This window comes from Hemicordylus capensis, chromosome 1 (assembly GCF_027244095.1).
Source record: "Hemicordylus capensis ecotype Gifberg chromosome 1, rHemCap1.1.pri, whole genome shotgun sequence".
In the NCBI taxonomy this organism is placed as follows: Eukaryota; Metazoa; Chordata; class Lepidosauria; order Squamata; family Cordylidae; genus Hemicordylus; species Hemicordylus capensis.
The window spans coordinates 135,143,877-135,170,722 of NC_069657.1; the positions used below are offsets into that span (position 1 = coordinate 135,143,877).

The 26,846-nt window shown below is 43.7% G+C and overlaps 1 protein-coding gene across 3 annotated transcripts in view; it reads right to left on the minus strand.

The window, feature by feature from the left end:
* LOC128340459 (ubiquitin carboxyl-terminal hydrolase 6-like) overlaps positions 1-26,846 on the minus strand; it is a 206,198-nt gene that overhangs the window by 86,220 nt on the left and 93,132 nt on the right. For all 3 annotated transcript variants that reach the window (XR_008313730.1, XR_008313731.1, XM_053285562.1), the window contains exons 2-6: positions 15,539-15,848; positions 7,703-7,776; positions 5,875-5,960; positions 2,678-2,717; positions 2,243-2,323 (exon numbers count right to left, since the gene is read on the minus strand). Coding sequence is in view for 1 of the 3 variants with exons in the window: in XM_053285562.1 (XP_053141537.1) it covers positions 2,243-2,323; positions 2,678-2,717; positions 5,875-5,960; positions 7,703-7,768 (273 nt within the window). In the remaining 2 variants the exon portion in view is untranslated. The remainder of the gene's footprint in view (positions 1-2,242; positions 2,324-2,677; positions 2,718-5,874; positions 5,961-7,702; positions 7,777-15,538; positions 15,849-26,846) is intronic.

Consider the following 26,846-nt stretch of genomic DNA (forward strand, 5'->3'; position numbering starts at 1 on the left):
GTAGTTCCACCCTAAACAGAACCTGGAGATGACCCAAATTGCGGGTAGCGATTTAGGTGCAATGTACATGTAAATTACACTTCATTTGGATCCCTCACCAGCTCTTGAAATGCTCAGTGAAGCAGCAATGTTCTGCAGAGCAAACTGAATGTGGTGTGGAATTTAAGGACCACAAAAATCCACAAGTTATTTCTCAGCTTGTAGGCAATGAAGAATCCAATTTCTCATGTCAGCAAACCACAACCAAGCCAACGTCATGGTATACTGAGGGCTGGGTGCAGAACGAAGGCTGGATCAAGCAGGAAAAAGATCAGGCAAGTCAAAGAAAAATGAAGTTAGAGCTGTAGAATAGTCCATCAGCTCATTGATCAAGCTATCAACTGTCACTTTTGTTTCATAACCTGGGACATATGCAAAAAGAATTAATCTAATTACTACCCTCAACTGGTAGTGGCTGGTAGTCCCTGGCAGGGTGGCCAGAACCTAAGGGCTAGTGGGGCAGTGTGCACGACAGCTAGCTAATGGTATTGTGTGACTGGTTAAAGTTTGGCAACATCCAAATCAGAGCTTGGTTATTATCAACCATGGTATACTAATAATGTTATCATATTGCCGTGTGTCAACTGGAGCTATAACTCAACTGATTTACTCTTATGGAAGCAGTTTTTTGTTTTGTTTTTTAAGATTAAAAAGATTAAAAATTGTAAGTATTAAACACAAGGCCACAGTCAAAGTTCTGCACTCGCAAAGGGAGAAAAATGTTGACTTGCTTCACAGAAATACTATGGTAAAAGTGATAAAACATTACTTAAATAGGAAAAGATAGAGTATGCATAAACACACAAGCAAAGTTTCTGGACCTCGTGTATGCAGAGTAGAGTTTGGAAAATGATCACACTGGATGGCTACTCTAACGTGGTTGGGGTGGGGGATGGAAAACAAAAAATAAGTTTTGGTCTGATCCTATGCATGCTTACTCTAAAGCAAATCCTACTAAGTTCAGTGAGACTTACTTAAAAATAAGTATGCATAGGATTGCAGCCCTTCTATTCACATTGGTTTTTGACCCCCTGGTTGACGCCCTTGTTTCTAACTGAGCAAAGAGGCACCTTTCTAAAAGTGGTGATCCTCTTTATTGATTAGGGGGAGAGCAACTGGCCCTATCCATCCCCAGCACAGTGTCCCTCCAGTGGCCACTGCTGGTGTTATCTCATTTTTCTTTTTTAGACTGTGAGCCCTTTGGGAGCAGGGAGCCATTTACTTACTTACTATGTAAAATGCTTTAGGAACTCTTGTTGTAGACTGGGGCTGGTCCTGACCCAGCGGCCGCTATTTTTACAATTCAAGGAACATTACCAATAGCAAACTGCTTGTGAAAATATATTTTCAAGACCTCAACCAAACAGATGACCAAGACATGGGCTGCCCTTGATCTTTAGCATACACAAATCATCTTGGTTTAGCGTTTTCATACTTGTCCCAATATGTGCATGTACACATGCATTCAAAACAAAGGACATGGCAAGAGTGCAGCTTTCTCAGAAAACATCTGGGGCATTTTTAAAGACAGCCACAGATAAGACAATCTGTTTGCAAAATAGGTTTGAAAGGAGGAAAAGCAAGTAAATTCAGAAGTTAAGCAACCTACAATTGGGCATGTGAAAGCTGAAGGTACTAATCCAACTGTATAAGGCAAACAGATGGCATCTAAGGAGCTGATTGGTTGCAGCTCTTTGGGACTGCATGCGAGAAAGTTGATTTTCAATTTATTTTTTCATTCAATTCAATTTTTTCATTCAACTACAACATTTATATCCCGCTCTTCCCCACCTTTCTGGGAGATCATCAGTGAAGTGTAGTTTCCTTAGGAAGTCTGTGGAGTTCTACAGATAACTTGAGAAGTGCTAGTTGTACAGGGCCTGAGGCCATGTTATTCAGCAATTCCGAAATAATGTTACAGATTTTGGAAACTGTAGAGGGAAAGCTTGTGTCTATAAAGCACTGACAACAAGAAGACCAATCAACTGGGATCAAGAATCAGTGTAAATAGATGTCCACCTTCAAGGCTATGTTCTGGAAAGTCATTCAAATGTGTGTAGCTGAACTGGGCTAGAAGACAAACTTTAACTTGTGAAATTATAAACCAAAAAGCCTTCAACAGTACTTTTTGGTCTCCACTTTACAACAAATAAACCAAAAAGCATTGCAATGCCACTAAATGGGTCATGGTTCTTTTCCTCACCTTTTCACTGTTTCTGTATTTCCCCCATTTTCTCAACATTTTGAGCCATTTGTCCACTCGTTCAATCTCCTGAAGTTTTTGCTGGAAAAGTATATTGAAAGTGGATATTAGAGGGTTTCTTCTCAATGTATGTGAATATTAGGCAAGCTACTCATGAGATTCAATGGGTCATATAGGATGCAAATATAGTGGGGGCAAGACTATAGTTATTTATGAGTAAGCACCACTGAAATCAATGAGGAGTTAGTCATGATGTTTTATGTATCTAGAGATGAATGAAGAGGATTTTTAATGTACAGTTCAATCAGTCGCTGACGTTAGTAACTACAAAACCGTTCATTACTTGCTATTAAAAAGTAAGACCACCACCACCAGCCACCACCAGCCACCACCTCCCCCAGCTACTCCACAGAAAGCAAAGCTTCCAGCTCCTACCTTCTCCTCCAGAGCATTGCGGGTCGGTAGCTCATGCTCACTGAAAGAGGAAAAAATTCCAACTGAATCAATATGTAATAAAAGTGCACTAATAAAATGTACAGAAAAGAGATATGAACATAGGAAGTTGCCTTATACTGAGTCAGACCATTGGTCCATCTAGCTCAGTATTGTATACACAGACTGGCAGTGGCTTCACCAAACTTACAGGCAGGAGTCTCTCTCAGCCCTATCGTGGAGATGCCAGGAAGGGAACTTGGAACCTTCTGCATGCAACCATGCAGGTGCTCTTCCAAGAGTGGCCCCTTCTCCTGAAGGCAATATCTTATAGTGCTCACATGTAGTCTCCCATTCAAATGCAAACCAGGGCAGACCCTGCTTAGCAAAAGGGACAGTTTGCTCCCAATGGATGGGCAAAAATCAAACAGCCTCATTAGCCTTCTGTGTCAAAAAGTTTCCTATTTAACTGGGTCATTTGCTTCTTCCATATTTAATCAAATTTCAGCATGGTATCTTTACCCCCAGAATGTGTGGAAAGTTTCAGGAGGGAGATCTCTTTCTGGTCCCTGTACACAGATGGATGCATTCGCCTGCAGACTTAGTCTGAGTCTTAGCCAGACTAAGAGCTGAGCATGGGGAACACTGCCCTGCATGCACAAAGGGAGGTCTTTTATCCTCAAAGACAAAATTGTAAAGCACATAGAAGAACAGGCCCTCCTGGGAGTCAACAGCATGGCCTTCACAAAGTTAAATCTTGCCTCACAAACCTTTAGGAGTTCTTTGAGAGTGTCAACAAGTGTGTGGATCAAGGTGATCCAGTTGACATAGTAGACATGGACTTCCAAAAAGTTTTGACAAAGTTCCTCATCAAAGACTCCTGAGGAAACTTAGCAGTCATGGGATAAGGGGACAAGTACATGTGTGGATTGCTAACTGGTTGAAAGACAAGAAACAGAGGGTAGGTATAGATGGAGAGTTTTCACAATGGAGGGAAGTAAGATGTGCGGTCCCCCAGGGATCTGTACTGGGACCAGTGCTTTTTAATTTATTCATAAATGATCTAGAAGCAGGGGTAAGCAGTGAGGTGGCAAAATTTGCAGATGATACCAAACTCTTTCGGGTAGTGAAATCCAAAAAGGACTGTGAGGAACTCCAAAAGGATCTCTCCAAACTGGGGGAGTGGGCGACAAAGTGGCAAATGCGGTTCAGTGTTGGCAAATGTAAAGTGATGCACATTGGGATGAAAAACCCCAACTTCAAGTATACACTGATGGGATCTGAGCTTTCGGTAACTGACCAGGAGAGGGATCTTGGCTTCGTGATGGACAGCTCGTTGAAAATGTCGACTCAATGTGCAGCAGCTGTGAAAAAGGCCAATTCCATGCTAGGGATCATTAGGAAGGGGACTGAAAATAAAACGGCTAATATTATAATGCCCTTATACAAAACTATGGTGCGAACACTCTTGGAGTACTGCGTACAATTCTGGTCATCACATCTAAAAAAGGACATTGTAGAAATGGAAAAAGTGCAGAAGAGGGCAACCAAGATGATCAGGAGCCTAGAGCACCTTTCTTATGAGGCAAGGCTACAACACCTGGGGCTTCTCAGTTTAGAAAAAAGACGACTGCAGGGAGACATGATAGAGGTCTATAAAATCATGCATGGTGTGGAGAAAGTGGAGAGAGAGAAATTCTTCTCCCTGTCACACAACACTAGAACCAGGGGTCATCCCATGAAATTGATTGCCAGGAAATCTAGGACCAACAAACGGAAGTAATTTTTCACACAACACATAATCCACTTGTGGAATTCTCTGCCACGAGATGTGGTGACAGCCAACAACCTGGATGGCTTTAAGAGGAGTTTGAACAACTTCATGGAGGAGAGGTCTATCAATGGCTACTAGTCAGAGGGCTGTGGGCCACCTTGAGCCTCAAAGGCAGGATGCCTCTGAGTATCAGTTGCAGGGGAGTAACAGCAGGAGAGGGGGCATGCCCTCAACTCCTGCCTGTGGCTTCCAGCAGCATCTGATGGGCCACTGTGCGAAACAGGATGCTGGACTAGATGGGCCTTGGGCCTGATCCAGCAGGGCTGTTCTTATGAAGAGTGGTTCTCAGTGACCACCATACCCATCTCCTCAGACACCTGTGTCTCCCCAGAATTTGTTCCTGTGGGATCCAGGACCCTCATGAATGTAATTTCAGGAGGCTCAGGTGGCTGCAGAGGGAAAGGAGAGCAATGGAAAGGATGCCCCCTTCTGTGCATGCATGGATGCACAGCATCTCTTAGTATGGATGTAGGCCACTCCTTTTTTAAAAAAAATGAACCTATAAATTACCTCCAAATGAGACAGCAAAGCATTGGGCCCATGAATTTCCTCAGCATGGACTACCTGAATCCCTGTAAAGAGCAGCTGTAACAGCAGTTGAAGTTCTTTAAAAGGACTTTCATGTTCACAGGAATTCTGACTACATCAAAAGTTATCTGACACACTTGCACGAAGAGCTAATTTTTGAAGGCAAAGTGGTGACATACCTCACCTGGCATATCATGACAGTCACCTCTAATTCTTCAATTGCGTAAATAGACTGAGAGGATGGTAGGTATTAGGGTTGTGCACGAACCCGTCCGGAGGCCATGTAAGAGGCTTCCGGACCAGTCCGGCGGTCCGGCACCAAGGGGGGGTCTCCCTTTAAGGGCGGGGGGGTAGAACTTATCCCTCCCGCCGCTCTTCCCCCTCCGGCGCTGTAGCGTTAAGTGAAGTTTTTTTAGGCGGCAGCGTTCCTCGCTGCCGCCCCTACCCCCGTCGTCGTCAGTAAAGCCTTCGTAAGAGCACTCTTAGAGCAGCACGCATGCGGCAGCGCACGTCGCCGTCACGTAGGGGCGTGCGCACAGCGGTGACAGGCGCACGCGCGCTGCCGCACGCACATGCATGCTGCTCTAAGAGTGCTCTTACAAAGGCTTTACTGACGACGATGGGGGTAGGGGCGGCAGCGAGGAACGCTGCCGCCCCAAAAACTTCACTTAACGCTACAGCGCCGGAGGGGGAAGAGCGGCGGGAGGGGTAAGTTCTACCCCCCGCCCTTAAAGGGAGCCCCCCCCCTCGGTGCCGGTCCGGACCGTGCACATCACTAGTAGGTATTGGTGTAACCCTCAATACTACTTTCATCAAAAGAAAGAAAAGGGGGACTTACTGCAAAAACCCAAATCTGTCTGTGACTTTATAGAGAGTGAAGTCAGCATCTTCCCATGGATCAATCTGAGCCCCTTCATGTCTTCCCTGTAAATAAAGGGGCAAGGACATGATAAGCACAACACAGTGAAATGTAACATTTTTAATAACTTAAGAGACATGCATTAGTAATTTAAAAGTTTAAGATGACAGTGTTTATTCTTATGATATTTTTACTCTTGCACATTTAGCCTTGGGCTGATTTTTTTTGCTACACATCTGCTCAAAAGGCAAAATAAGCAAAGTGATGACTGAATATGAGCTATTAATCTCTATTGTTGTAGTGTGGCAGCCATTTAGCCATGATATAAATTATCCTTTCAGTTGTGTGCAAGTATCCCAGATCTACAGAAATTACATCAAACATGTCACCATTACAGGCTCTCAGTCTTCTTTTCCTCCTCTCTCTCCCCCACACCCCGCCCCGCAACACTATGCCTTGGCACCAAACTGGAAGAAACGCCTTCAGGAACTTTAGAGGCTACACAGTCCATGTAGGGAGGAACAAATACCAAAGACAGACATCTGTAATAAAAGACTCAGTATTTGTAAATTTACTATCATGTCTTAAGCCTGGAATTCTTTACTAAAGTTTCAGCCTAAGGAGTATGGAGATAATGGCTGTTTGCTAGCACAGCACAGAAAGTGCACACAGTCAAAGCAAGCACAGTTTGGGCAATTAACTCACTCTCCTGTTAAGATGCCACACAAGAAATCTATTCAAAAGGCAAATAATGAGAATGTCTGAGTGAAACAATGACATCTACCTAGGAAAAAGAGGAGGGTGAGCATGAATTCTCTCCACTACTTAACTATTTTCTTGAGATTGCTAATAGTTTTCACTAAGTAGACAATGGTATCTCAGACTGAAAGTTACCCTGATATCTTAAATCTGATCACACAAAGTCATTTCCCCCTAGATGGAGAGTATTGTAGAGCATCTTGACTTTGGTGACTCTCTAGGGGAAGCAAACTGCATAGGAACCATAGGTCCATCTAGCTTAGTATTGTCTACACAGACTGGCAGCGGCTCCTCCAAGGTCACAGAGAGGAGTCTCTCTCAGCCCTATCTTGGAGATGCCAGGGAAGGAACTTGGAACCTTCTGAATGCAAGCATGCAGAAGGAGCAGTCACGGTGAGCTGTTTAGCCCATCACATGGTCTTGATGCACCAATTGATCATTAAGGGGATGATCTGAACATATCTGGCTGTCTGGAGTTTACAATCCAAAAATCTTGCGCAACCAGGAAGGTACTGATCACATTAGCTCTGTCTGGAAAGTAACATCCAAACCCATAACTGATAGCAACATGTGATCTCAGAAAGTTACAGGAATCTTTTAAAAGCAATAGAAATAAAATCCATCTTTGACCAGGCTAGCAGCCACGAATTTGCACTTAGGGCCACTTCTCACAATATGGCTGCCATGTTAAAATGCCTGTATGTGGCAGCTGCTTCAAAATACAAGTCATTTGGAAAAACTGGCTTACTCTATAGTGCATCACCAAATTGCCACTAAACATTTCTGGCAGTAGTTTCTGATAACAGACAAGTCACACAGTGAAAGTGTGACAATTATGCACATCTGACTTACTACACAAAAGCAGCTGCCACAAGAAAAGAACTCCAAGCAACACCCACAGAGCAACTGTATGGTGAAATGCAGACCTCAGCTACTGGGGCAATATCTGAAAAGCCAGCTTAGTTGGCTGCTGGAGACAGAGGTTCCAGGCCAGCATAATATACATTGGGCTGGACAGCTTATTAATAGGCAAAAGCAAGGTCCTTACCTTCTCATATTTAGCAATGATTTCTGCTCTTTCCTCTGCGATTAAGGCATCTATATCTTTCTTCATGTCAAAAGCTGCAAGTAAGGGGGAAAAGGAACAATATGATCAGCAGATAGCTCACATAGCACAGGGAATATTTTCGGAAAGTGGTAAGAAAAAAGGCTTTATTGACAACTAAAAAAACCCAAATCTTATTCTAAAGCTAAAATTAGGCTGAAGCTGTGAAATCTGAAGAACATCTATATTCAGTTAATACCACAGAGTTTAAAACATTTCCCATAAGAACACAAGAAGAGTCCTGCTGGTTCAGACCCAAGGCCCATCTAGTCCAGCATCCTTTCACACAGTGGACCACCAGATGCCTCTGAGAAGTCCACATCAGTGGTGTAGGAAGGGTGGTGCACTCCCTACCTCTCTTAATGGCGGCAGCAGCCTTCCCCCCCAGCTGAATAAATCCAGCATGCTCCTACCAGCTGTGTGCCGTGCCACTGGAGGTGGGTAGGAAGCAGCAAGGGGCTACAGGGGTAGCCCCTGGCATTGGGGTACATGAGTGTCACTCGGGGATGCTGAGGGTGAGAAACTGTACTTTTAAAAAAGCTGCTCATCTTGCCGCTGTGGGCATCCAGAAGTCTCCGGGAAGCAAAGCAGCTGACCCAGCAGTCTGCAGGGAGGCCGCCTGACCATCATAGGAGCACAGAGGCCAGCTGAGTGGCAGGGGGAGGGCAGCTTCCCCATAGGCTGCTGGGTCAGCCACTGTGCTTCCCAGAGACTGCCGGGTGCCTGCAGTGGTGAGGTGAGCAGCTTTTCCAAAGGTACCGATTCCCACCCTCACTGTACCCCTCGAGCAGCGCTAGTGGGCTCCTAGCACAGCACACCATGCCATGGGAAGGAGAACGGGCAAGCAAGATGGCCCTGGAAGAAAGGCTGCATGGGTTCTTGGAACCCGAATACCCTATTACAGCTCCATTCCTAACCTGCATGCAAGAGATGAAGGTATGCCCTCTCTCCTGCTGTTACTGCCCTGCAACTAGTATTCAGAGCAATCCTGCCTCTGAACCTAGAGATAGCTTATTGATAGGCCTGATAGTAGCTGTTGACTAACCTGTTCTCCATGAATTTATCCAAGCCCCAAACTCTTAAGGATTGATGCATTTGCATGGAGCCCTTTGAAGTCTGGCTGAAGTCTGGTGTTTATATTATAATGTGAAAGAAACAATCAAGAAAGCCCACAAAAGAAGCCCATTGCTCTTGCTAGTTCACAGAGACTGTCTGGGTCAATTTACGTCCTAGGTGCTGATAATCCTTTACATGTGGACCTCTGCACACTCAGTCCCAACAATCACATTTTCACATATGTCAGGGGAATTGAGACCTGACAATAGCATACTGCATTCCTAGATGGCCGGAAATTATCTCAGAAGTCATTTCCAGCCAATGTTTTGAAGAAAGGAGTCATTTTGTGGTTCATTTGTGCTATGGAAGAATGGGCACAGTTTGGTGTTGGGGGGGCACTTTTGGACAGCTGGGCTCCCACAGAACGAAGTGTGGCACTTTCTTCCCCCAATTTCTGCCAGTTTTAGCCCTTTTAAAAGCACTTTTTGCCCTGCAGGAACCTGCATGCCAAGTTATCAGTGCTTTTGTTGCCCACAGAAATCAGTGGGAATGAACCACCCACCCCACCCCCCCACCCCCACATCAGATTAACCTGTAATTGTCAAAGGTAAGTAAAAAAACAAAAGACCATTGATTCTTCTGAATACCTAGCTGGCTCTCATCATGAATAGCTGTTGCTGGGGTCAGGTACTATCTAAGTTTCTTGTAAGAAGTCCTTTCCCCCCCATAACCTTCTTCTGCCAATGCCATATCAGATGTAAAAGCATTCAACATATTACTGTTAGACAAGTGAAATATGACCCCAGCAGCCCCTAGTCTGACAAAGGAGCAGTTCACAGCTGTTGTGGAGGGAGGAGGGAGCATAGAATGAAGCCCCAAGCATCATAATAAGTGAGGAGGTTTATTAATTTACTCACTCTTTATTTCCTCGATTTTTTCACATGGTGTAGTGGTTAAAGCAGGACTGCACAACTTTGGCCTTTTAGCTCTTTTTGGACTACATCTTCTATAATCCCCAGGCACAGTGGCCAATAGTATGGGATGATGTGAGTTGTAGCTCTCCTGCAGATGCTGGATTACATGCTGTAGTCCAACAACTGTAGGAAAGCTGAAGTTGTACTGCCTTGGGTTGAACTTGCCTGCCCTAGGACAGGGCAAATCCAAGTTCAAATCCCTATTCAGGCATAAAATTCATTGGGTGACTGTGGCAGTCACTTATCTCTAGCAGTGTGCCCGAACCGGTCCGGCGGCCATTCCAAAGAATGGCCGAACTGCCGGACCGGTCCGGCCCTGCCTGGTCCGGGTCCGGGTGGGGGGTATGCCTTTAAGGGCGGGAGGGCTTGCTTAGCCCTCCCGCCTCCTTGCCCCCGCCAGCGCCCGTATTGAACAGTATAGGGGCGCTGGAAACCAGCCGCCCCCCCCCGCCGCCGCCGCCGCCGCGGCGAAATAACCCCCAAAGCCAGCCAGCCCTCCCTCCCTCCCTCCCAGCTAGCTGCCCGCCCACCCACCCACCCACCCGCTCGCTCACCCGCTCGCTCACTGCATAAGAAATGAGAGGAGCTCCGGCACAGAGCTCCTCTCGTTCGGAAGGCCTCCTGCAGAATGGTGGCATGCGCGCGCCACAAAGCATGCCGTTCTCCGGGAAAGGGCCGGGTAGACCGGGCCTCCGATCGCTGGGTAGACCGGGCCTCCGGCGATCGGAGGCCCGGTCTACTCAGCGATCGGAGGCCCGGTCTACCCGGCCCTTTCCCGGCGGGTAGACCGGGCCTCCGGAGAACGGCGTGCTTTGCGGTGCGCGCATGCGCGCGCGCGCGCGCAAGCCGCCATTCTGCAGGAGGCCTTCCGAACGAGAGGAGCTCTGTGCCGGAGCTCCTCTCGTTTCTTATGCAGTGAGCGAGCGGGTGAGCGAGCGGGTGGGTGGGTGGGTGGGCGGGCAGCTAGCTGGGAGGGAGGGAGGGAGGGCTGGCTGGCTTTGGGGGTTATTTCGCCGCGGCCGCGGCAGCGGGGGGGGCGGCTGGTTTCCAGCACCCCTATACTGTTCAATACGGGTGCTGGCGGGGGCAAGGAGGCGGGAGGGCTAAGCAAGCCCTCCCCGCCCTAAAAACAAGGGCCCCCTTCGGTGCCGGTCCGGACTTCTCCGGACCGTGCACATCACTACTTATCTCTCAGGCCGGCTGAGACACAGCCCAACAGGGTGGTTGTTAGAATGAGCATAGCCATGTACAGCACTCTGGGCTCCTTGAAGGAAAAGCCTTGAGGTGTGTTTTTTAACAACCACCACCACCACGAATTTTGTTAGGAACTCCATAACAAACTGTTATTTGTGAAGCTCATAACACATTAAAACATTCAATAAACACACATACGTTTATTTTATTTATTTATTCAATTTCTATACCGCCCTTCCAAAATGCATCAAATCACCACACACACCACAATACAAAATAACTAAAGAACAATTTTAAAAGTAGTTTTAAAAAAATCAAATTTTAAAAGCCTGGTGAACAGAAAGGTCTTCACCTGGCATCTAAAAGAACAAAGTTATGGTGTCAGGTGAACCTCACTGGGGAAGCTATTCCATAAAAGGGGTGCAACCACCGAAAAGGCCCTCTCCCTAGTAGCCACACACCTCACCTCATTTGTCAGGGGAACTCAGAGCAGGGCCTCCGAAGAAGATCTTAAAGTCTGAACTGGGACATATGGGGCAAGTCACTGTCTCAGGTAACATTTAGGGCTTTAACAGTTAAAACCAGCACTTTGAATTGGGCCAAGAAATGGCCTGGGAGCCAGTGCAGCTGACAAAATACTGGCAAAAGACTATCAAAAAGTCCAGTCCCAGTTAATAATCTCGCAGCTCTATTTTGTACCAGCGGCAGTTTCCGGACCGTTTTCAAATACAGCCCCACGTACAATGCATTACAGTAATCTAAGCGAGAGGTTACAAAAACTTTGTGTGTTTTTTGAAAGAATTCACCTGTGACTCCTGTTTTTATTAGGCAGCATTGTCCAATCATGAAGGTTTGGGCTTTTGTTGGTATAATTTGAGATCCAATATCAATCAGTGGTTGAGTTCTAATCTACAGTTTAACATACATGACAAGAGAATTCCTAAAAGATTTCCAGTTTTTGCAAGTTGAAGTCTTTTATCATGTGCTGTGCAAGGTACTTTTATTTATTAATTTAACAATGATTTGTGTTGACATGAATTTGCCATTTCTGTTGACTTGGGTTAAAAGAAACTCAAGGTGTAAGGGTGGGAAAAGCCTAGTCTGGGCCTGAGACCTTAAGGGTATGGCTCCATCTCCCACTTGTGGTCTTCCCAGAGGTGGGAGTGGAGTGGAAGGAAGATATGAAGTGGGGGACCAGATTTTAGAGTGTGGACCATACTGTGTGAAGAGGGCATACGTTTTTCTGAGCAGGGGGGGGGAGTTGATACTTTTATATGCTTGCAATGGAATAAAACACCCACCTAATTTCACTCTTTGCAAAGAGTTGCAGACTACAAAACAAAAAATTAAACTTCTCCTCCGTATCATTGAAAATACATGGTTTTGTGATCTGATCTTCTACTTGTATCAAGGTAAGACGCAAAATGGATCATAGGGAATTGTTTTAAAACTGGATTCCCCCCCCCCCCATTGAAAAGCATCTGCATGCTTGCATGCAGAAGGTCTCAGGTTCACTCCCTGGCAGCATCTGCAGGATAGCATAGAGAATGTTTGTTTGAAAAACCCTAGAGAGTTGCTGCCAGTCAGAGTAGACACCTCCGAGCTAGATGCAGCTTCCTGTGTGGCTATGGGCTAAGGCTGTCAGGGTGAGTGTGGCTATGGGGGGCTGCCTGCTGTCCCTAATCATTGACACAATCCCACCCCAAGGGGGGGGTGCTGTAGAAAAGGACAACACCCCCTCCCCCCAAAAAAAACCTCAGCAGCACCTGTGGCTTTGCATAAATTTGAGGATGTCCCAAACTTCACTTTGCAGTAGGCCCCAAAATTCCTTTGTCCAACCCTGCCAATTCCCTTTTAAAGTTATCCAAGCTGGTGGCCATCACCATATCTAATGGTAGGAGAATTCTATAGATTAATTATGCACTGTGTGAAAACGTACTTCCTTTCCTCTGTCCTAAATTTCCTGGCAATCAGTGTCATGGGATGACACCTGGTTCTAGTGCTGTGAGAGGGAGAAAATTTTCTCTGTATCCACTCTCTCCACACCCTGCATCATTTGGTAGATCTCTACTATGTCTCCCCTTAGTTGTCTTAAACTAAAAAGCCCCAGATGTTGTGTAGCCTTGCCTCATAAGGAAGATGCTCTAGGCCCCTGATCATCTTTGCTGCCCTGTTCTGCACCTTCTTCAGTTCTACAACGTCCCTTTTGAGATATTGTGACCAGAACTATCCAGTACCATAGATTTGTATAAGAGCATTATAATATTAGCAGTTTTATTTTCAATCCTCTTTCTAATGATCTCTAGCATGGAATTGGTCTTTTTCACATCTGCCGAAGCTTTCAACAAGCTGTCCACCATATCCCCAAGATCATCTCCTGGTCAGTCACTGACAGCTCAGACCTCATTTGTATATATGTGAAGTTGGGGGTTTATACATCACTTTACACTTACTAACATTTAACCACATTTGCCATTTTGTTGCCCACTCCTGTAGTTTGGAGAAATCCTTTTCAGGCTCCTCACAATCCATTTTGAATTTCACCAGTTTAGTGTCATCTGCAAATCTGGCCACCTTGAAGCTTACCCCAACTTCTAGATCATTTATGAACAAATTAAAAAGCACTGGTCCCAGTACCGATCCCTGGGGGACCCCACTTCTTACTTCCCTCCATTGGAAAAACTGTCCATTTATTCCTGCCCTCTGTTTCCTGTCCTTCAACCAGTTGGTAATCCACCTAAAGATTACCAACCGCCCTGAGCCATTTTGGAAGGGCGGTATATAAATCAAATCAAATCAAATCAAATCAAGGGGAATTATCCCCTCACTATTTTCTGTTTCACCTTTCCTACAAGCAATGCACTTTGCAATAGCTTTAAGTTACTTTAACTAGGTAATTTAGATTATTTATTCTGATCCCGGAGGGATTAGGTGGGAGATAGTTCTATCTCCAAGTCTTTTCCTGTCAACAGTAGAATTTTAAAAATTCTTCTCAGCTCTACACATAAAATAAAGTTGGGGGGCCATATCTCAGTGGTAGAGCACAAGTTTTGCATACCCAAGGTCTCAAGTCCAGTACTTGGCACCTCCAGGTAGGGCATGGAAAGACCCTATCTGAAACTCTGGAGAGCATCCTTACAGTCAGTGTCAACAATACTGAGCTAGACATACCAATAGTTTTACTCAGAGTATAAGGCAGTAACAAGTTTAAAGGTTGACCTCCAGAATATTCAAATCTATTGAAAACACTTCTTTATTACTAAAGTTGCATTGTTTTGAAAAGCTCTTCTACATCCCAGTTAATATCCTGGGCCTTGGGCACATTTCTAGAAGGACTGACATGAACAGCTTCTTTAACCCTGGCTCACAATTAACGCATTGGCAAAATGCCTGTTCCTTGATGGGGAAAGCAAAACATCACCTCCACTGTTGTGACAGATGTACATGCTCTACAAGTCTCCATCTGCACATGTAGCTATTTAATAGCAGTGTCATGCACAGATTAATGAAAATATGCCATTTAAACTATTTCATGAAATACGTATATTGACTTAATACAGAACATTACAGATTGAAGCTGTGCTATGCATACCACATTTTTAAAAGAGCATATGAGAAGCATATAAGAGAGGCTTTTTAATGCTCTATCTTTGGTTATATCTGGTAGATTCTTTGTTTTTTATAATTCTCAATTTTTAACTTTTAAAATAGCTTTTAATTTGAAACTTAATTCTGATTGTGGTTTTAGACTGATTTAACTGGTTTAAGTTAAGAAATATGCCACAGATTAGCACTTGGTAGGGTTGCAATGAAGGCTTCAGAAAGGATATTTAGATGCCATGACATGTCTATACCTACAAATATTAGAATTGTTTGGACAATGGTTTTTCCCGTGACACTCTATGGATGCAAAAAAGTTTGATTCAAACTACATATTTTTTAAAAAATGAGGGGAAAGCGGCTGTGCCTTCAATTTGTTTATAGAAAAAATGTCAAAATTGAATTATTATTCAAGGGACTGTACTCGGATTATGAACAGAATGGTTCATATAAAAATACATTTTATTTGTATCATTTTGGTACAGAAAGTTCCAAAATTTTGTGCATCTTATTTCCCACTCCCAATGCTTTAGTTTCCTTTCATCTTTTATAAAGATGGTTGATAGTGATTAATTAGATTTTAATTAGAAATTATTTTAAAGGTGCAGATCCCCACAACATAAAAGCCCCCTCCCCACCAGGTTTGCATCAGTCAAGAGAAAAGCTGCAAAGCAGAATAGAACTGAAACGTCTTTGTGCTGAGGTTGTCCATACACTGAGGAAGTCCCAGGAGCAGCAAAGATTTCCATCTTTGGCTCAGGGAATGGTCATATGACTGGCAGAGTCCATTGAGTAAGTAGAGGAAAGCCACCTTTCTTCTTTAAACTGTACCAAATAGGTACATAAACTGGAAGCTCACAAGCAAAGTAATGGAATTCTCCTCAACATTAATTTTGTACTGTCAGAAGCATTCAGTTTACATAAGCACACCATAGAAAATGAAGGTGGGTCTTACCTGAGATCGTTATTACGTCTCACACTGCACCAGTTGAGGCTGTGATGGCCTCTCCCGACTTGATGCTACCCAACAGAAAACATTCCAAATGCACAAGGTGTGCCTTCGCAATGAGCTCTTCTGTTTACAGGTGATTCTTTCAGGCAATCCTTAGCCTGGCCATTCTCAGCTGCATCCATGCAATCCACACTGCAAACTTGTCCTTTTCTGATGTTTTCCTAGACAAGTAAATGTCATTTGCTTGTGCCGAAATAAACTCTGCGTCAGCAACTCTTTCTATGCAGATGATCTGCTTCTTCCATTGGTTTGACTGAAAAAATCCAAAACAGAAATTACTGTTTTTTAGCTGCAGACATTTTTTCAATGTTGTCACTTTCTTCACAAACTGCTTGTTATTACTTTGTCTTACATGGCATGCCAATGTAGAATCTAGAAGAGAAAAGGGATGTCTGCATGGCAGCTTCCATTTTAACCAGCCTGCCTGCCCACATGATGCCACAGTGGTAATCTGTAGCACAACAGGCTGAAAAAGAAGAGCCAACTTTCCTCTAGTTTACAAGTGCTGACCTGCACTATCTGGTCATCTAAAGAGGATTCTTATTGCCACAGGCAGCCAAGCAAGTGGCTATAAGTGATAAACTGGAAGCACATGAACAAGATGTATGGTAATAAGTTGCACAGTAAGGTGCAGAGAGAGACATGTGCACCTAGGTATAGTTGAAGGGTTATGTGCAGGGTTATGAAGACGGTCATTTAGAAAGCTCTTAGGTTCTATTTTTAGGTTACACCCATTCAGTAAGAGTGTCCCAAGGATCTGCTCAAGGTATGGCAGGTTACATGCTTCCCTGTCACTATATGAAAATATGGGTGGATGTATGGCAAACAATGAGGAGTCACCCATTAAAGAATTTCCAGCAGGGGCCAAACTCTCATTTACATTTGTCCAAGGCCACTATGTTCAAAGGCCATAAGTACAACACAAGAAAAGAGACTGTATACAAATTACTCCTCATAATATACCATGCTCTAATTTTAGGAAGGCTTCATTTATTCCATACTATCCATTGTGTCATTTGTGGCACCAGATATACTTCTGTCTGAAATCAAAAGGAAACTTTTTCTGCCCTGGTTTATACTAGTAAACAATTGTCACTTAAACTGGATTTTGTTTAGGGGTGGAATTTTACAGTCCCTTTATTAGACCCAGCTTCAGTTTTAAAAGAAAGAGAAAGAGAGAGAGACATGGGAGTTAGCGTTTCTATAGCACCATGATGTCATTTGTCTACAATTTGCTTATGTAAGGGAGTTCAACCCAAATGCAACATCTGATTTTCAACACAGTCTCACTTTCTGACATGGTTGATTGGTTCCAAAAGTCATGTGTACCCACAAAGAAATGCTATATATTCCCGTTAGTTTTCACATACTCCATTAAAAAAAACCCCTTCCCTCTCCCATGCCCTCAGCTTTGTCCGTATGAACAGTCACTAGGACATTAGCATTCTTTACAGAACCAAGTTTGTTTTCTAGCTTGTCGAGAATATACTTGAATTTCAGCAAATAATACACAGTGGTAACTACAACCCCATTCATTCTTTTTAACCAGTACTTTGATTAGGGTCACAAACACAGGGAGTAGAGGGAAGATGAAGTTGTGTTAGTACAACCTAAGTACACTAGATGGTGGCAGACCTATGACTTTCAAATAAAGTCTACCCTTTTATTTGTAAAGTTGGGAGGTGGGATGCAATTTAAAGCACAAAGGAACACACAGAAGGTGCTGAATGTGTCATTTTCTCCCTAGCAGGCCATGCTCCAATATCCTTCCCATCCCACCCCACCCCCACAGTCAAGCTGATACCAAATGTAAAGCACAGCTGGTGTAATGAGGCTTCAACACTCCCTCTTTCATTAAAAGGGACTGCGTTCCACTTTAAATCATACCTCCACTAGCAAGATGGAGCCATGTCCTAGCCTCTACCCCAGCCTGCTGTAACACACATGATCACCAAGTTCTCACAGCAACTGGAGATTGTTCAGAGTAGCTCCCCCACTATTTGTTTGTTTGTTGGTAAGCAGGAGTCTGCTGACAGTTTGCCACCAAATGATTTCTAACTCCAACTGAGAAGAGGTCTATCAAAAGCCAACGTTCTACTCTTAGCATAAAAAATGTTTAGGAACAGTTCTGTTCCACTGATAACCCCATTCAAATCAAATGTGCTTTTGAACATACTATGTTAAGTAGTCATTGCAAGCATTCACTGGGTCTTAGTGACCTGACTGAGCATCATTCATTCACCCCTTGTAAAAATGCAGGATACGCAGCCAAACTCATTTGTGATTTGAAGCAAGCATGCACACACACCCACACACACGAAATTATGAGGTTCCCTGTGCCAAAGAAAAGAATACACAAGTTTCACATTGCTATTATTTCTTCTTATGCATTTTATGGAATTGAATTTGTTATGTAAGCCACCTAGAGAACAAAGAAGTTCAAAACAGTTTACATAATAAATAGAATGAAATAAAAGGAAAAGATTATTCAAAGGGCTCACAATTTAAAGGAAGACACCAGCAAACAAGTCACTGTGGAGATGCTGGGCTGAGTTGAAAAAGAGATTGTTGCTCTCCCCCTGCTAAAAAGCCACTTTGATAGGAACACAGGGCACTTATTTTGAGGGTTAGTCAGGTATCCTACCAGACTGATGATACCTATTAGTCACCAACATGAATCTTAGTCAATGTTGGTCAACAGGACAATATGCCTACTGTGTGATTAAGGTCTGCACACTTGATTTTTCAAATGTAGTTAGCAGCAGTGTGGGGTCCTATTCCGGAACAAGAGCACACTTTGTGGAGAGAGAAGAACTTTTTGCTTCCCCATAGTCTCAGTCTGAATCCCGCCACCTCCTCAGCTGCTAGGCTCCACACTGATGCCAGCGAGAGCTTCCCTACACCAAGGCAAAGAGCAGCTTCAGGGCCTGCTCCAGATCAGGGCTGTGAGGGAAGGCGAAGGGTTAAGAAACCCCTCTCTCACAGTGTGGTTGTGATCGAAATCAGTACCCCACACAGCTACTATTTACATTTGAAAAATCAAGCACAAAGTCCTCAATCATGTGATTGACATATCATCTAGTTTGGTCAAGCTTTTTAACTAGAATTGTGGTTTTAAACTGTAGTGAATGGCTCCAAGTCTACAGGAAAAGGTATGTGCCCTCTCCTACAGATTACAGGGGTAGATGGATTTAGTTTAAAATGAGGAAATAAGAAGTGCAGCTGTGATGCTGGGGAAGACAAACTACTGTCAACAGAAAGAAAGCTCTTCAGTGTTAACATTTCCTTCCAAGACTCCTACAGCAATTCTTCAGCAACTGCTATTTTTAGACCTTGCAGGGTATAATTAAGACAAACATTTGTTTTGTTTTAGCCTGAAATTCATCTGTTAGATGAACATTCAAGACATCTGTATTTCTTTCTCAGCCTCTGTCTGAATAGAACAAAAATGGTGGAAATCCTTTTAAGTGACCATATTAAGTTGTCCAAACCTACTTGGGGGGTGGGGTGGGGGGATTCAAGAAACATCTTTGAAGCACACAATAATTTCTTAAGTCCTTTCTTCATAAATTGTCCAAGTCAGTTCATCACTTATGTGATGAAAGTTCAGAACAGTGAAAAACGTGCCTTGGAAAGTTCACATACAAAACCAGACTGCTTCAAAGTTGTTAGTCACTTTCCCCTCCAATTTCAGGAGTGTGCCACTATACTTTATTAAATTAACTGCTATGGCAGGGGCGTAACTACTACTAGGCAAGGGGAGGCGGCTGCCTGGGGCCCCCCATGCCTCAAGGGGTCCCCCAGAGGCAAGTCACATGACTATATATTGTGAAGTGTGTGTGTGTATCAGCAAAGGGCCCATTTTAAAATTTTGTCTCTGGGCCCACTCCAGCCTTGTTACGCCCCTGTGCTATGGGCACCCTGAAATGAGATAAAGAAAAAAGCACTTGCCCTTTTCAAATAGCACTTCCCTCAAAAAAGTCTTCATAAGATCTTAATTATAGTTTGCTTAAAGTACAAAATGTAAAACACACTTAGATTTTTTTTAACCTTTAAAGAGGGGGGGTTGGATGCCCTTGATGAAGTGCAAGCCCATTTTCTTCTTGCTAATATCTTAGCATTTTGTTGCTTCTAAATTGTTCTCATGAAACTTGGCTAAAGATTATCTCTGGACACCATTTAAATACTAAGTAGCTACATTATATAACAGACTTGCTTTCAGGGCAAGAAAAATGGAACTGAATGCAGGCAATGTGCCATCTGGTCCTTTTAGCTTGGATACCTTTCAGACTGTTCAGCATGAGGATGCTGACAAACTGTTTGCAAGTGTGAGGTTGTCCAGCTGTACTCTTAACCCCTGTCTGTTCTGGCAATAAAAGCAGGCAGAGGGAATCTGGGTAAGTGGGTCTCAGAAGTGGTGAATGCTTGTTTGAGACAAGGAGCCAACTCCAAATAGTTCTGGATGAGACTGATCATTTAGATCCATTCCAGTCTGGCTTCAGGCCTGATTATGGGACAGAAACTTCCTTGGTTATTCTAGTGGATGACTTACGCTGGAAAACAGGGAGAGTACAACTCAGTGGCTTTCAATTAAAACCTCTGAAACTTTCTGAATCACATGGCTGGGTTAGGCCTAGGGAGCACATTTTTATGCTGGCTCTAACTGTTCCTGGAGGGTGACTCCCAGAAAGTGTTGCTGGAGAACTTTTGTGCTTTTTTGGGGCCTACAAATGCCCAACATTTAGCTCTATATTTGTTCACCATGTTATTTAACATCCACATGAAACCACTTTGTTGGCCATTTGGAGGTTTGGGCTGTAGTGTCACCAACATGCACATGATACCCAGGTCCACATCTCATTTCCATCATTCAGTCCCAAGGGGCAATGGAAACCATGAACTGATTCTCAGAGGCTGCTCTAATCTGGATGGGGACTAACAAATAGAAACATAATCCAGATAAGATGGAGGTGCCATTGGTTTGGCTTTTGCCAATCTGGCTTACTGGTGGTCAAACTATGCTAGACAGGGTTGCACTCCATCCCCAAAGAAAAATGTGCATAGTTTGGGGATACTGCTGGCTCAGATGTTCTCTGGATCTCCAGTGCATTTTCCAGACTACGAGATTTGCAATGGGTAAAGCATTGCAAAGTGTGACGGAACAGTGCAATGGTTTAAAACCGAGAGTAAAGCGTTATTCAATGCTTCGTTGTAGGCTGGTGGCCATTCATATTTTCCGTTCACTGCAATGTGTTTTCAAGGCAGGATTGTCCATATTCTCCTTGAAATGTGTTTATCTGCCTCTCCTCCTGTTCCATTTGGGCCAATGGAGTTGCAGGTGGGGGGCATTTGATGTAATTTTTTTAACTTCTTGCCTGCCTTGTGCAAATCCACCAGCAGGGGGAAGCACCATTCCAAAACAAAAATCTTACTTTGTCTTGCATCATTCCAGTTTTGTGCAAGAAATTGGGGGGGGGGGGAATTAAAAAAAAGAAAAGGAGGGAATGAGGTGCATGAGGAGATCCTTTGGAGTGACAAAACAAGGGAACTTCTTATGGGGGTGGCGAGAGGGAATCCTGTGGTGAGCCAGGAAGGGGCAAAGACAGGAATTGGCACACCTCCAGAGAATGAATTTAATTAATTAATTAATTAAATTGGAGATAAGACGCGGAGGGGAGATGAGCACTCCTCCAAGTGAGGGCTGTGGGATTGCACAGAAGTAAATGAATTGTGAGTCAGTTCGATGGGCTTCCTTTTAAGTAGGGACTGTTCTCCTTGCCTGCCCTTTGCCTTGTAGTAAGCAAGTGAGATTGCACAGAAGTAAATGATTTAGTTCAATGGGCTTCCTCTTCAGTAAAAAGTGCACAAGAAAGGGTTGGATTCAAAAATCTGCTCAGCTTTTATCTCCTCCCCTTCTGTGTTGACAAGCTCAAATTATATTGGAAGCAAGCAGAGGAGGATGTAGGAGTGGGATCTGGGATCTGTGGGGAGGAAAGAAGGGGAAAGCCAAGATTTCTCCCTGCCTGTTTCCCTGCAGTGAGGGGGTGGAAGAAGCAAGCACGGGCGGGGGAGAACTGTCCATACTGCAACATGCTACAATGCATCACACTACAAGGCTCCCTACAATGGAAAAATAAAGCTACTTTCCTGCAGCACATTTATATTGTAGGGCAAAAACGCAAAATTAAAATCTGAATCAAGGCGTGAGAAATATGAATGGCATCCTGTTGACAACGCAGCGACACCAATGTGGAAACACGGGCAATACGGAGGGGCACTTAGCAGACACGTTGTGAGTACGTTTTAGTGTGTAATCTGGAAAATGCCCTGGTGACAGCAATGGCCAGAAGAGGCTTTTATTAATTTCATCTGATTTGCCAACTTTAGCCTTTTTGCTTAAGCAACAACTAAGGAGCAGAGGAGCTCTACAGGGGGAAAAATCTGTCATTTTGTTTTAACTAGTCAACCAGGTTTAGAGGTAATATATTTATGGATACCAGATGCTAGAGTCGCAGGCTGTTTTCCCAGGGACATCTGGCAGGCTACAGCTGGAGACAGAGTACTGGATGGATTGGACCCATTGCCTGAGTCAGCAAGGCAGTTCTTAAGTTCCTTGCAACATAGGTTATATTGCGAAGTCCTAACCTTTTGTTCACAGCCATATGTAATACATTTGAACCAGAAAGAGAAGCATCAAACGAGTATCCAAAATTCCTCTCTCATGATAGGAATAGAGCTGATCACTCGTGTCCCAATCCCTTCAGCTGCACTTCCATGAACTTTAGGGCTACAAATATCTGCAATGAACTGTGTAACTGAAGCTCCTGCACAGATCATGGCTTACATTCACTCTACATATTGCTCCAGAAAGGTATCAATAAGTATTTTCCAGTTGGAAAGAGTTCTGATGCTTCACAACACAGACAACTCAGAGTGAACACCAGCAACTAAATTGGTAGATGGAAGTGATTGCTTCATTCTCTCTCTCTCTCTCTTTTTTTAAAGGCAACATGCAATGGGGAAAAGGTAATCTCCACTTGCAGGATATCAATTATTCAATAATAGTATTTAAATAAAGGACTGTGGAGTAATGAGGTTTTGGGACTGTCTGAAGTGAAACCCAGGGGAATAGCAGCCCAGACGAGTCCTTGAGCTGTCCTTCACAAGCAGGAGGCACTGAGAAAATTAGCTTTTATTTTGCACAGCTGTGTAACAAACGTGCTCCGACTGAACATCCGTATTGCATGAGGTTTGTTGGTCTGCTGCTCTTCTAATGACACCCTTTCTGCTTGGTCTGTCTTTATCCAAGAAGCACATGACTTGATTGTTCTTTCTTACCATAACTCAAGGACTGGGGACAGGTTACAATATTTCATCCCCCCAACCACCCTATAAAGTAGATTATACAGAGACTGCTGACGAAGACAGAAACAGGATAGAGTTTTTCAAAACTTCCACAGTGAGCTTTACCACTAAACAGGACTTTGGCCCTTCACTTATCCAAACCTGGCTCTATTCACTTCATCATATATACATGAAATTGGCCAGTAAGTGATCTGGTCTACAATTCTGGCCTTTCTACCAAACATCCTCTTGTACCCCTTGCAGAGTGTGGGAGGGATGTGAGAATGAGACAGCATTTCACCTCTCTCTGTAAGGTCAAGTAGTCAACAAGCAGTTGAAACAAGGAAGAAATCTCTTAACTATGGACATCTTACTTCAGAATGAAAAGGCAACTTGTTAATGCCACCCATTTCCTCCTAAAGTAACAGTTTTTCCAAGCACTTTTAAAGCAATGCTTTGCACCTGGGAAGATGCCCACACAGACACCCACTGCTACTCCAGTTGTTGTACAGAATGTGACCAGCATCAGCTCAAAGAGAAACCAGCATGCAAAGCTGCCAGTACTTGGATACATGCTTCCAAGCAGTGGATGTGTTGCAGTTTGGAAACAGTGCTAGCACACCACACAGCAAGGGGAATAGGGCAGTGCCTTGGTCAGCAAGGGACACAAGGGGCAGTGCTGGGGTGGGGGAAAGCACAGAGGAGAAGTGGCGGCAGCAGGGGCAGCACAAGGTGCCTGCAATCGTCATCTAAGGCCGTCTCATGTGGCCTCGTAGCAGAGCTGTCCCTGGTGATTGAGTGTGTCATGGACAACTGAACAGTGATTACAAAATAGGCTCAGATTATAACAGTTTAGTACTGGGTTTGTAAGTCACCTTAATTGGGAAAATGCTTGACTAACAAGCAGAAGGTTGCCAGTTTGAATCCCTGCTGATACTATATCGGGCAGCAATGATATAGGAAGATGCTGAATGGCATCATCTCATACTGTGAGGAAAGAGGCAATGGCAAACCCCTCCTGTATTCTACCAAAGAAAACCACAGGGCTCTGTGGGCACCAGCAGTCGAAATCAACTTGACAGAACACTTCACCTTACTGGGTTTGTACAACAGAATTTCTTTGTTAGCTGCAGATCATCTAACAATCACAAAATGGCATGAGTTAAAAAAGAGTGCTGTGCCATTCGTTAGTGATAATGGCACAACTTTCTCTCACCACATCCACACATATTCTCCTAGACAAACCCAGCTTTAAACATTTAATCAGAGCCTGTTTTCTCCCTGAAAAATGTTGGCGAATAAAACTAGTGGGCAAAAAAAGAAAAGAAGAGAAAAGAAAAGAAAAGAAAAGAAGAGAAAAGAAAAAGAAAAAGAGTAGTAAAACCTGCCTCTGTTTCATGGAAGTGGGATTTTGTCCATTGGCTTACAGGACTATCACATTAAGGATAAAATATGGTTGTGGCCTCCTTTATTGGTCGGAAGGAACCAAACAGCTTAAACAATGCAGATATAATATGGTTGAGGGCTCCAAATAAGTAACAAGGAGGAGCCAATATGATTGGGAGGAACTGGAAGTCTAATTTCAATATTTTTTGTTCTAATCTCTTCTGGCATCACTAGACACATATTCATAAGAACAGGGTAAGACTCAAATCTGCTGGGACCAGAAGCAAATTCAGCTACATACAACAAGCAGCACTTATTCAAACAAACAGCACTATTCATAGAGGTACTGTGAAAGATTCTATGGAACGGGTGGGAGAAGACAAGAAATCTTTTATGGATAACGAACACATTTCCTCTCAGCTTTTGATCGAATGAGTCACATACACAAAGAGAAAAAGTCAGGCACTAGAGATGAGAGATAGAAAAGTGTGCTTCTAAACCAGGCTAATGATGAGTATGGAACCAAGAGCAGTCATTACTGCAAACTAAATCTGGAGCAAAAAGGATTGCTTTTATGTTCCTAAGGAGGTTGTAACATACTCCGTATAGTTCATACAGAGTCCAGTATTCTATAGTTTCCAAGTTACAGAAAATCTAGATTTTGCAGTGTATTATATAAACAGTATTCACCTTTTTTTTTAGTAGCTAGGCCATCTATAATTGATTAGTAATGTCAAAACTTATGGAGCACATAAACCCTTCATCCCTTTATTCATTATAAATAGAATATAATGAACTCAGCTCTGTAATTAGCAAGACATAACCTTAGAGACCAATGCCCCGAGTGAGCAATGGCACTCACTTGAGGGGGAGGGGTATGCAACCCCACACAAATATTTAAATGTAGGTATCACTGTAGATTATATGCAGCATGCTAAAAAAGGGGCTCTCAACAGCACACACTATGCAATCCAAAGCATGACCATATCTTTATTTATTTATTAATTAAACATTTACTATGGCATAATCTTATTAAAACCAGTAGCACTCCTCTGAAGCTAAGCAGCTTGAGAATTTCAGCCTTATGAACCACTCAAGACTCTGCTAACTTCACAACTTTCAAGTGTATTTATCTTCCTTGATGTACCAATTCCACCCACCCACACCCCTTTATATAAAGCAAAGAACAGAAAAACTTGCTGGAGAACACAGGAAAGTCCCCGGCAGAGTAACAAATTTGAATAAGAGGTCTCCTAAAACTCAATTTATTATTTTTTTTAAAGGAGAGATCTCAAAAGGTGTGAAGAAAGCATATGACTTTGGTCAGCGACTCCAACGGGATAGACTCGGCTGTCCTTGAAGAAGTGTTCGACTCAAAAGGTCTCAAAAGCTGCATTGTTTCTTGTACACTTTGGAGGCTGCCCCTTCTCCTGTTTGGTATCTCACTCCCTTTTTTGTTTCTCTAAGCCATCATAATCACTAGAACACTAGTCAAGTTCTATTGCTACAGATGCTTCCAAATCTACCTTGAAACAAACATTGGGCAGGTTCAGACTTCATGCAGAACCAAAGTTAAATCTTGGTTCTGTGCAACATTTTTGAACCTCAAGAGCATGCACACCTTCCACTTCAGCCTGTGTGCAAGTTGAAAAAATTCCACTTCCAATTGTGTTTAGAAACAAATCAAGATTGGTCATGACATCTCAATAAACCCATTGTTGGGTTTATTCTAACCAAATTGTTTCAAATACTGTTAAGCAGAAATTAAAGGAGAGATGGCTGCCTACAGCAACAAAATTCCCTGCAGCAGCAGGGAGGATGGGATTTTATTTTATTTTTTAAAGATGCCACTGCGCAGCGGCAGCAGTAACTGCAGGGAGGGGTGAGGAAGGGAGAGCTGAGTTCCATTTTACCTAAGTTTTCCCCTTGGCCTGGGGAGGGTGGGGAGGGCACGGCAGTGGTGGCGGCTACAGGGAAGGTGGGGGAGGCGAGAGTGCCCCTTTTTACCGGGATTGGGGGGGCAGTGAGCTCTCCTCTCCCCTCTCCCCCCTCCTACCAAGTGACTGCACAGGGATCTGTGCTGTGCAGCCTGTTTCTGGCTTTCCTCCATGTGGAGGCTGGAATCCTTATACTGGTGCTGTATTTTTCAATTTTGGTTAAAACTGAGTTTTGGACAGGCGGGTTTAGCCTCTTTGGCTATGAATGATAGTTATAATTCGAGCTGGAAACGAGCTGTGTTGAGTAAATTTTCTCTTTTTTTGCCTCTCTGTAGAGGATTTGCAAACTGTAGGAATTGAGCAAGCCAAGAAGTTAGTTAAGCAACGTGTCCTGGATATAGAAGTTCAACAAGAAGGTGCAAGGATTAAGCAGGGTTTATACTTAGGGAGTCAAGCTATTAATCTTAAACCAGCTAAGTACTTTGATGTGGTGCTTGTCCCTAAATTTAGACGAGCCCTCACTTTAGCGCGTTTAAATGTTCTTACTACAGCAGTATTGGATGGCAGGTTTAAGGGAGTTCCGC